The sequence below is a fragment of the Nothobranchius furzeri genome, chromosome 5 (assembly GCF_043380555.1).
Source record: "Nothobranchius furzeri strain GRZ-AD chromosome 5, NfurGRZ-RIMD1, whole genome shotgun sequence".
Taxonomy (NCBI): domain Eukaryota; kingdom Metazoa; phylum Chordata; class Actinopteri; order Cyprinodontiformes; family Nothobranchiidae; genus Nothobranchius; species Nothobranchius furzeri.
In genome coordinates, this window is record NC_091745.1 from 28,558,810 (window position 1) to 28,570,687 (window position 11,878).

Below are 11,878 nucleotides of genomic sequence, written 5' to 3' on the forward strand. Positions count from 1 at the left end.
TTATCAACAATTCAGAGATATAAAACAAGGCAACGCCATTTTAAGCTCAGTTCCATTTTGACTTCAGTTCTATTCACCGTCATCCTAAAGAAAAGCACAGCCTGGCCAGATGTGTTTTCTTCTTTAAACTAAGAACTGTGAAGTTGGAGATTTTCGTCGTTTAACAACCAGACGACATCCTTTCAAAATAAGAGCACCTGCTGACGCTGCCGATTGGTACCGGGGTCGACCCTTCAGACGGGCTTTGACGTGCTGCGACCGCTGCTTCGACAGCTCCAGTACACATCCGAGGTTCTTGGACCTGGCATTTCCTGATCTACCTGGGAGGCCCCCCACTGGGTACGTACACGGCAAAATAGCAGCTCATGTCATCACTTTATAAGCCTCGTGATATCTAGTCATAACAAAGACGACCAGATTCAATGACATCTGAACCAACCACACACACACGCACCAACACAACATCCAAATCCATTTTCATCCATCACAGAGTTAGTCCTGGTAGATTGTTAAGAGAAATACTGTTACAGTGTTGATGTGGATGCACTGAAGAGGACATTATTCCATAGGCTGGAACTCTTTGACACTGTGGCTGCACCTGCGAGAATAACAGAAGAGACACCTGCCACCAGCAGCACTTCAGTCCTGTCCTTCCTGCATAAAAAGAAATCGGCTACTCCAATGAGGACACATTTGCCAACAGGTGATGTGGAGGCCTACCTGGCAGATGGGGACATCAGCCTTGCTGATGACCCAGTGAAATACTGGTCAGGCAAGCTGCAGTTCTGGCCCAAATTGACACACTTTGCACTACAGCATCTCCGTTGTCCACCTACCAGTGTCCAGTCTGAGCGTGTTTTTAGCACGACTGGAAATGTGGTCAGTCCACAGCGAGCAAACCTAGATCCTAGCCATGTGGAACAACTGGTCTTCATTAAAGTAAATGAAGATTTGAAATACAACACAGAACTATTTGGTCAGTAGAACAACCTCTCCCTCCCTCTCTATCACTCTCTCTCATACACACCTTAGTCAACATTGTTTTGTTTAACTTTGTGTGGAAAACTGCCAAGAATGTTAGAAAATAATCTGTTTAATCAAAGAAAAAAAAAGAAAAAAAGAAGTTGTGTCTGGTTCTAGTGTTTCATATTTCCTAGTTCCTAGTTCAGATGTATTGCATGCACTTAATTATATTAATGTTCTAGTTTCATTGAAAAACTTGTTCTGTAACAGTTCCTTAACTATTGTGATCAAAAATAATTAATCTCAACTCTGAGGCTGCTCTGTAAATAGTTTTCAAATAAACAATGCACAATGTCATTTCTGATCAAACCATATCAATTTCAGACTTACAATAATGTATTGATGTAAACCACACCCACTTCCGGTTAAACCACACCCACTTCCGGGTTAGGCCACGCCTACTCCGAGTACAGATACAGATACAGATAGTGGTGTACTCGCTCATCCCTAACTGTTATTATATCTGACTGTTTTAACAGCAATCCTAGCTCAGACACCACATCACCTTCCACATATATGTCATGAGCTCACTGAGCGTCACATGACCAGATTCATATTGAAGTTGTTTTGGTGAAAGTAACTTAAAGTAATGCAAAAGTAGTGTAATGCCTTACATTTTAAAATCAGTAATATTGTAATGTAATGAATTACTTTAAAATAAGGTGTAGGAGAAACTGGCTTGTCTCAGCCATATTGTAGCGTTGTGGTTTTATGCTCTTTTATGAAAGAGGAACCATGCTACGTATTAATTCGGAATATTAATTTTTAATAAATCAATAACCAAATTTTATATTGTTAAGAAGACTCAAAGGTTGTTTTCATCGATAAACTGACGATAATATCTGTGTGTCTGTGTTTCAGTTCAATGAGGAAACCAGTTTGACAATTAAAAGTTTTAATTCTTCAAATTAAACTAATGATTCTGAAAATGACAAACATGGGAATAACAATCAACATTGGCAACTTGTGGGACAATCTTTAACAGTTGATATGATCAAATAGACCTTGTGGTGAATTTATGAAGATTGAGAATGTTGTGATATGAATGCGTGTGTGAGTCTGATTTTGCTTCAGGAAGAACAGGTGTCTGAGTGAAGTGATGGTTTGGATAAACTTAGGTCTTATCAGAGAACTGCATCAAACGCTAAACACCGTGCTCTGTCTCACCGAACTCTTGTGGACCCTCTTTCGGATCCGGGCCGTGGAGGATGTTGGTGGTTCATCCAGATGACACCAGCGGCTGACAGGGGAGACGTAGGTGTCGAACGGAACCGGTCCAGAGTTGCCCTCGGTACACGTGGATGGTAGAGCGTTTTGTCGATGCGCTTTCTTAAGTTAATTCACTCAGAAATCAAAAGACTCGGTAATGAGTCTGCGTTAGAAGTTGCGATTCAGCTATTCTGCCTGGCTTGGCAGGAACAGCGTGAGAGGGGGGGGGGGGGGGGGGACGAGCCAACTGGCTCCCCCCTTTTAGCGTTTACTCAGGTCCTCTCTCTTTTGTTGTCAAGCACGAACTGAAATCATAAGACTGAAACTTACCAAAAGCCTTTCTCCTCTCAAAGCAAAATGTGTGCGTCAGCAAATGTGTTTTGGAGTTAACTGTGAGCAGATGTGCGTGGGCGTGTTTGGGTGTGTGAAGAAGCAGGAGTGTGAAGGTCGTTACCAAACATTCTCAACATTAACATTTAATTAGGAATGGATTAATTAAATCTCTTATAATTACCCAAAGCATAATAGTCATTCATTTGATTAAAACACATTTATAATGAGCAAATTGATTATTAAACTTTTAACATTCAAAACAAGAAAAGGAAGTTTAAACTTTATGTTTTGACTTGTTCTGGGTACAACTCATGTTATGATTCGCCCCTTTTTGTGCTTGTGTTTAACTTTTTCTCTGTTGTTTTTGTTCAGGTCAGCTGCAGCTCCTCTCAGGAATCCTCCCCTTCCCTGTGAGCCTCCTGGAGTGCTGCAGCTGAACCACATCATCTTGATTGCCCTCACCCTATTTCAGGCCACTGCTGCCAGTCATCAGTGTGGAGTTGTCTTTGCTGAGTTGTACATGTATGGATTGAGTTTGGTTTTGGTTTTTGGTTCCCACAGTCAGTGGAGGAAGTTTTGTTTATTAAATCTTTTTGAACTCTGGATAAAGGATCTTTATTCCTGCAAATGGGTTACTGCAGAGGCAAACCGTGACATTACAACTCCACCAAGATGTCTGACCCAGCAGGAAGAACCCAGAGACAAGACCCTTCCTTACCTGCCTCTGGTGAGGGTGCTGCAGGAGAAGCCAGCCTTCCTGTTCTGACCCAGGAGCTCCGCAGCTGCATGTCAGGGTTGCAGCAGTTGCATGGACGTGTAGCCAGACTGGAGCAAGCGCCTGCTCCCCCTCGACAGGTTCGTTTGGGTCGTCCTGAAACTTTTTCTGGTACCGCAGAGGATTGTCGACCATTCCTCACCTCCTGCCGGCTCCATTTTGACTTTAATCCAAGCGAATTCCCCTCGGAGCAGAGCAAGGTGGCTTTTGCCTTGAGTTTCCTGACGGGCAGAGCCAAGAGGTGGGGGCTGGCTGAGTGGGATCGTGGAGCGGAGGTGGTTCGTTCCTTCCGGGCCTTTTCCACTCAACTCCTCGTGGTGTTTGATCCCTCAACACCGCACCGCGCGGCTGCTTCTGAGCTGCTCCGGCTCAAACAAGGAGACGACAGCGTGGCGTCCTATGCAGTACAGTTCCGGACGCTGGCGGCAAGCTCCCGCTGGCCTGATGATGCACTGGTCGACGTCTTCCTTCAGGGGCTCTCCAGCGAGCTCAAGGACGAGCTAGCCGCGAGGGAGGTTCCTGAGGAGCTGGAGGATCTTATCGATCTGGCTGTACGCATCGATCGGCGGAGGATGGAGCGCCTTCATGATGAGCTCCGCCCACTGACTTCTTCACCTCGTCCTCACCCGATTTCTGTGAGTGTTTCTCACCTGGGCAGTGACGCCCCGCCCTCGGAGCCCATGCAGCTAGCGGGTCGGGTGTCATCCTTTTCTCCGCCCTCACGACCGCCCACCAGTGTGCGGTTGACATATGGGACGAAACACGGTGAATATGACACCCTTATTGACTCCGGCTCTGATGGGGATCTGATGTCCCAGGCAGTGGTAAGCGAACTTTTGATTCCAGTCGAGGAGGTGTTTCCTGCATTGTCCATCCATGCTGTAAACGGTTCCCTTATCCACAAGGTGACTGCACGCACTGTTCCTGTCACTGTGACGGTCTCTGGGAACCACACAGAGCAGATGTGTTTTTTTGTGGTTGACTCTTTAGTGCCTCCTGTGATCCTGGGTTACCCCTGGCTAAGCAAACACTGTCCCCATATTGACTGGGTTTCTGGCCGCGTGTTGACGTGGAGTCCTTTTTGTTTATTGAACTGTTTGTCTGCTGCTCCTGTTCGCCCTGTTTCTAGCCTGCCTCCCTTGGAACCACCTGACATCAGTAATGTTCCCCCCGAATATACAGACTTGGCTGCGGTGTTCAGTAAGGTTCGTGCTAAGAACCTGCCCCCTCACCGTCCTTACGACTGTGCTGTGGACCTCCTTCCTGGTGCTCAACCTCCTAAAGGCCGTCTCTATCCTCTGTCCATCCCTGAGACAACAGCCATGGAGGAATACATTCAGGAGGGCTTACAGGCAGGCATTATTCGGCCATCCTCATCACCTGCGGGGGCAGGGTTTTTCTTTGTGGGCAAGAAGGATGGGGGTTTACGGCCGTGTATTGACTACAGGGGTCTGAATAGCGTCACGGTTCGTAACACTTACCCCCTGCCTCTCTTGCAGTCTGCCTTTGACCAGATTAGAGGGGCTCGGGTGTTCACTAAGCTGGATCTACGGAACGCTTATCATCTGGTGCACATACGGGAGGGGGATGAGTGGAAAACTGCCTTCAACACCCCGTGCGGCCATTTTGAATACCTGGTGATGCCTTTTGGACTGACAAACGCACCAGCTGTGTTTCAGTGTTTTATTAATGATGTGTTGAAGGACATGATTAACAGATTTGTGTACGTCTATCTGGATGACATTTTAATTTTCTCCCCAGACCGTAAAACACATGTGCAGCACGTCAGGGCCGTTCTGCAGCGCCTACTTGAGAACCAGCTTTTCTGTAAGGCTGAAAAGTGTGAGTTTCACACCACCAAGACTAAGTTCTTGGGGCATGTGATCACGCCTGGAGAGGTACAGATGGACAGTGACAAGGTCAAAGCGGTTCTCGAGTGGCCTACACCTACTGGTCGGAAGCAGCTTCAACGCTTCCTGGGGTTCGCCAACTTCTACAGGCGCTTCATCAGAGGTTTCAGTGGCGTGGCTGCACCCCTCCACAGACTCACCTCGGCTAAGGTACGTTTTGTCTGGGACACTGCTGCCGACATGGCCTTTGCCGAGCTCAAAAGACGGTTCTCTGCGGCCCCTATCCTGACCCAGCCTGACACCTCCAAGCAATTCATTGTGGAGGTTGATGCGTCTGAGTCAGGGGTGGGTGCTGTGCTGTCACAGAGAGCGTCTGATAATAAAGTACATCCCTGCGCGTATTTCTCCTGCAAGCTCACTCCTGCAGAGAGAAATTACGACATAGGGAACAGAGAGTTGCTAGCTGTTAAGCTAGCACTCGAAGAATGGCGCCACTGGTTGGAGGGTGCTGAGCAGCCGTTTTTGGTGTGGACCGACCATAAGAACTTGGAGTATGTACGGACTGCCAAGCGCCTTAACCCCCGCCAAGCACGGTGGGCTCTGTTTTTTGACAGGTTTAACTTCAACCTCTCCTTCCGTCCGGGCAGTAAGAACATTAAACCTGATGCCCTGTCCCGCCAGTACCAGCAGGAAGGTGAGGCTTTGGAGTCAGAGTCCACGTTCATCGTGCCGCCCAACTTGGTCCTTGGGGTCTCTCGTTGGTCCTTGGAGCGCAGAATCAATGCTGCAGTCCGAGACCCCACTACCATTCCGTCTGGATGCCCCCCGCACTGTTTGTTTGTTCCCCCAGGTTTTCGCCCGGCGGTGTTGAAATGGGGGCATTCATCACGCCTGGCCTGCCATCCTGGGGTAACCAGGACTGCCTTCCTGGTAGCGCAGCGGTTCTGGTGGCCTACGGTGTCGTCTGACGTTCGAGCTTTTGTCTCCTCTTGCCCAGTGTGTGCCAGCGTCAAGTCACCCAGAACTCCTCCGGCTGGACTCCTGCAACCTCTACCTGTTCCCTCCAGACCTTGGTCCCACATTGCAATGGACTTCATCACTGGACTACCCAACTCTAAGGGTAAGACTGTGATCCTGACTGTAGTGGACAGGTTTTCAAAGATGGTGCATGCTATACCCCTGCAGAGATTGCCATCGGCTCAGCAACTGGCGGAGGTGGTGGTGCGGCATGTTTTTCGGCTGCACGGACTTCCGGAGAACATCACCTCGGATCGAGGACCCCAGTTTGTTGCAGCTTTTTGGAAGGAGTTCTGCAGACTCCTTGGAATAACGGTCAGTCTGAGCTCTGGTTTCCACCCTCAGACAAATGGTCAAGTAGAGCGCTTTAACCAGGATCTGGAGACCACCCTGCGTGCTATGTGCCTGAAGAACCCCCAGACTTGGTCCTCTCAACTCCCCTGGGCTGAGTATTCGCACAACACCCTGGTTAATTCTACTGGCTACTCCCCCTTCCAGGCTGCCTACGGGTACCAACCACCTCTCTTCCCCCATCAGGAGAGGTCGGCTTCCACCTCCGGTCCTGCAGCATTCGTGAGGCGCTGCCGTCGTACATGGACTGAGTACCGTTCCCGACTGGTTCGGAACCAGGAACGGTTCACCTCCGTGGCTAACCGCCGGAGGTCTGCTGCTCCGGAGTACAAGGTGGGTGACAGGGTTTGGCTCTCTTCGGCTGATCTGCCACTGAAGGGGGGTGCCAGGAAGATGCAGCCCCGATTCATCGGACCCTTCCCCATCACCAAGGTCATCAACCCAGTAGCCGTCAGGTTGGAGCTCCCTCGGGCACTGAGAGTCCACCCTGTGTTCCATGTGAGCAAGCTGAAGCCTGAGAGACTCTGTCCCCTGCAGACGCCACCTGCGGTCCCTCCAGCTCCCCGCATTGTGGATGGCGGACCTGTCTACAGCGTGAATAAGCTCTTGGCCTCGAGGAGAGTGGGCAGGGGCGTCCAATACCTCGTGGACTGGGTGGGTTATGGCCCGGCGGACAGGCAATGGGTCCCAGAACGCCACATCCTCAGCCGTGATCTGATCGATCAGTTTCACCGGGAACACCCCACCCAGCCGAGACGTCCGTCTGGGAGCCGGACTTTGTGAGGGGGGTTATGTTATGATTCGCCCCTTTTTGTGCTTGTGTTTAACTTTTTCTCTGTTGTTTTTGTTCAGGTCAGCTGCAGCTCCTCTCAGGAATCCTCCCCTTCCCTGTGAGCCTCCTGGAGTGCTGCAGCTGAACCACATCATCTTGATTGCCCCTCACCCTATTTCAGGCCACTGCTGCCAGTCATCAGTGTGGAGTTGTCTTTGCTGAGTTGTACATGTATGGATTGAGTTTGGTTTTGGTTTTTGGTTCCCACAGTCAGTGGAGGAAGTTTTGTTTATTAAATCTTTTTGAACTCTGGATAAAGGATCTTTATTCCTGCAAATGGGTTACTGCAGAGGCAAACCGTGACAACTCATGGAAACACGTCTTCTGGACGCTGCAGGTGGCTGATGTTATGGCTTCTTCCAGACTCTCGCAGACTTCATGTCTGCAAAGGTCCCAATCTGTGTGTTAAAGTTCTGAGCGACCCAGTCGGGTCAAACACCAGCTTTGTGACAGAAAACCCATATTTCCTCACGTTACAAGTAATAAATAATGCATTACAGTTTTGAAGTAACTTGCCCAACACTGCTCAGGATGTGCTGAAGAGGGAGCAGATAGAGGAGGAAGAGTAGAGGCCCCAGCACAGAACCTTGTGGGACACCATGGGTAAGGGAGGTGGTGGAGGACCTAAACTTGGAGACGGTCACAGAAAAGGAGCGCTCAGAGAGATAAGAGGAGAACCACTCCAGAGCAGATCCTGATAGGCCTACCCAGTCTTTAGCCTCTCCAGTAGCAGGTGATGGTCAACAGTGTCAAAGGCTGCAGTCAGGTCCAGCAGGACCAGAACAGAACAGTCCCCTACATCACTGTGAGTCAGAATGTCCTTAGAGACCCTAAGAAGAGCTGTTTCAGTAGAATGAGCTCTACGAAAACCTGACTGGAAGCTATCATAGATGTTATGTTCATCAAGAGCAAGAGGAGGAGGACGGTTCATCACCAGGCTGACAGGTAGGAGGAAGAGGAGAATTAAATCTAAAAAGAAGATTTAGACATTCAGATATTCATGTTTACCTCATCGGAGGACTGAGACAGGGTCCGGTATGGTAGAGAGGATCTAGAGGAGGACTTGACAGTAGGAACAGGAGGAGATGTGGAAGAGGAAGTGTGGAGGGGAGAAAACTCCTCACTGAGGGTGGACTCCTGTGGGAAACACGGAGACAAGGACTGAATGTTTTTCTCATAAAATTGTCAATTAATAGTGGTTCGGTCCACCTTATCACTTCTCAGCAGGAAGCACATTTAATCAATTTCATGGGACAAACAGGGCCTCAAACAAATCTCCATGAAAACAAACATGAAGTAAGAAATTTATTTATAATGCCCAATTCCAAACCATTCCTTTAAGATCCCTTCACAATAAAAGAACTGTTTTTGTTTCTTAGTTAAACCATTCAGTCAAATCTACTGGTTAGACTTTAGGTTTCAATCAGAACCAAGTGGGACTTTCAGGGCCTCTGTGGGCTCAGTGGTGCTATTTTGGGTGAACATGGAGGAGTCCCAGAGGAGGAAAATGATCCTCGACCTTCAGTGAACCAGGAGAAAGAGACAAAAGATGCAGAGCAGCGAGATGGACTCTCAGACGGTTCTCTGAGGTCCAAACACAAAGTAACTGTCTTACTGACCAGCTCTGGTCAATGTGGAGCCCCGATCTTTGCCTGTTAGACCCACCGGCTGCCTACAGAGAGCCTGCTGGATTTATATTTCCTCACTCTGATGTAGGAACATCTGAGTGTCACCCTGAAGACACAAAGAACCAGAGACACTTACTGTTTTATTATCGCTGTTTTATTGGTGACATTCTACCTCTTACACCTAGCTGAACACTAGCTGAACACCAGCTGAACACCAGCTGAACACTAGCTGAACACTAGCTGAACAGGTAAGACAAGATGAGTTCTGATGGAGACAAAAAGCCCAGAAGTAAACTCGAAAACACAACAATTAAGAAACAGCCATTTCAAATGGGTTGGAAGAACCTGATCCAACCCATCAGCAGCTACATGTTCTGTCATTTGGGTTTCAGAGTTCCCTTCAAAAACTATTTTACAGCGTTTTGGTTCCCATTCATTTGGTTCTTTTTATAATACAGGACCTGAATAACTGGTTCCAGTTGAGGCAAATGTTTACTTCTGAAGCTGCTCATAATGTAATGTGAAGAATCACTACTGGTCCAAATGGATCAGAAGTTAAATAAGAACCCATTTAAATTTAAACAGCAATTTACAAACAGCAGCTCAGTCTCACCCCAGATCTAACACAAAAACAGGAACCACTGTGAAGGTCATCTGGACAGGTTTGGGTGTGCTTTAGAATAAGATGAAAGAAACATTGATCCGTCTCCAGACATGCATCCAGGTGTTTCCAGGTGTGCTTACCTTCCTTGTCTGGCCTTCTGTTCCTCCTCATGTAGACAGGTGAGCTGTCGGAGGATGGGCAGGATTTATATGGTGAGCTGTTTGGTGTCACCAAAGCCTCATGACATGTTGCATTGGTCAGCTGTTTGTACCGACCCTTTGGTGGAGCAGCCAATGAAAGGCCTCCATCCTCTGGAGAGTGTCGTACCTGAAAAAGTATAATAAAGGAGAAAGAAGTGTTATTTTAACATTTTACTTTAAACCCTAAAATGTTAATTGCTTTTCGATTGGCCTCACCAGCGATGCATCAAAGGAGAAGGCAGGGCTTCGGGAGGACTCCAGCAAATCAGGAGAGGGGGAGGAGCCTCTCATGGTCAGGTGTAAAGGTGAGCGGGTAGACTGAACTGGATTGTCCTGGTATTAAAAGCAGAGTTTGCTGAACAAGAAACGTGCCAGTTATGGGACAAGTGTTCCCTTCTTGTCTAAGCCGTCGTCACCCTCCGTGGAGCTCACGCTGTCACGGTAACGTGACCGTGAAGGGCGGTGCCTCTGTGTTTTGATGGACAGCTGAGCTCTACCTTTCTGGATGGTGTTGTCCAGCAGCTAAGGAACCCAGCAAGTTGCATCGAGTCACTGACTGGTGTCAGACTACAGCAATCCTCATACTAAGCAAGCATGCAGCGACAGTGGAGAGGAAAACTACATTTTAACAGGAAGAAACCTCCAGAGAATCCTGGCTCAGTATAAGCAGCCATCCTCCACGACTCACTGGGGATGGAGAAGACAGAGCACACACACACACACACACACACACACACACACACACACACACACACACACACACACACACACACACACACACACACACACACACACGCACAAACACGCACACACACACACACACACACACACACACACACACACACACACACACACACACACACACACACACACACACACACACACACACAGCCAGTTTAAGGAGCAAAATTGTAAAAGTATAATGTAAACTGGTAATAAGACAAGTCTAAACTGCAAACTGAAATATAAAGTGAACATAATATAAATGTAAACAGTCGCGTGTTGAGGTATTAGGGTTAGCTAGCTTAATATAAAGGTGCTGTAGTGCACTGATTGTCCAGCAGAATCACCATTAGTGTGACCTCCTAGCAGCAACATTCAGTTCAGTGATGGCTGTTGTATGAAAGCTGGTGGTGTGTTATTACTGCCCTGTATCACTTACCAGATGGAAGAAGTCTGAAGAGCTGGTTAGCAGGGTGGGTTGAGTTTTTTAGGGTGTTTTGTGGTTTTTTGAAGGCAGCGAGAAGTGAAGATGTCATCCAGGGAAGACAGGTGTGTGTTTGTTACTTTCTCTGCAGTTTTGGTTACTTCCTGCAGGGCAGAGTTGCTGCTGTACCACACCAGGATGCTGTTGGTGAGGACACTCTCTCAAAAGAAAAGATAACCATCTTACAAGATATTAAAATAATGAGAAGCTAAAGAAAATAATAAAAGTCGAAGAAGGAAGTTTTATTCATCTATAAAAATATCTATAAAATATTAAAATGATTGAAAAATGTTGGAAATATAAATCATTTTTAATTCTAGCAGTTTATTCTTCCCTGCCTCAAAACAGCATTTATGTTCCACAAACATTAAATCCTGTGTCGATGCAGGTTTTGCTTTACCGCTTCACGTTGTCAATGAGAGCAGAAGGCTCTTGTTACAGAACTCTGGTGGGGGTTATTCCCTGTAGGGCCCTGCTGCTTATGCTGACAGAGACTAAAGCTGTTTCATAGAAGCTGGTCAGTTTACACTTGATCCTGATTTAACTCACCTGCATGACCAGAAATGAAGACAATAAAATCATAAACTTTTAATTTTGAAACTTTTTATTAAATGTGGTGGAGCAAAAGTAAAACATAGGCCTCAAGAAAGTACAAATATAGAAAAACTGTATTTGAGTACAGTAACAAAGTACTTTTTCTTTGTTGCATTCCATCACTGATAACAACAGACTTTTCCCAAAGCTCAGGAACAGAATAAGTGTCAACAGAGAGCTGGAAAAGCTGATATGGAGATGGCGCGAGTCTGAGCTATTCAAGTCAAACAGCATCACGTAGCTTATTATTTGTGT

General features: G+C 47.3%; 1 protein-coding gene across 1 annotated transcript; it reads right to left on the reverse strand.

The window, feature by feature from the left end:
- Nucleotides 1–8,832: 8,832 nt before the first annotated feature.
- On the reverse strand, nucleotides 8,833–11,584 carry LOC129160915 (sterile alpha motif domain-containing protein 14-like). The gene is made up of 8 exons (XM_070551903.1): nucleotides 11,579–11,584; nucleotides 11,110–11,187; nucleotides 10,207–10,344; nucleotides 10,039–10,155; nucleotides 9,763–9,949; nucleotides 9,632–9,638; nucleotides 9,056–9,124; nucleotides 8,833–8,974 (listed from the first exon to the last, which is right to left on the reverse strand). Exons 1-8 carry the CDS (start codon nucleotides 11,582–11,584, stop codon nucleotides 8,833–8,835), a joined length of 744 nt encoding a protein of 247 aa, XP_070408004.1.
- Nucleotides 11,585–11,878: the final 294 nt, after the last annotated feature.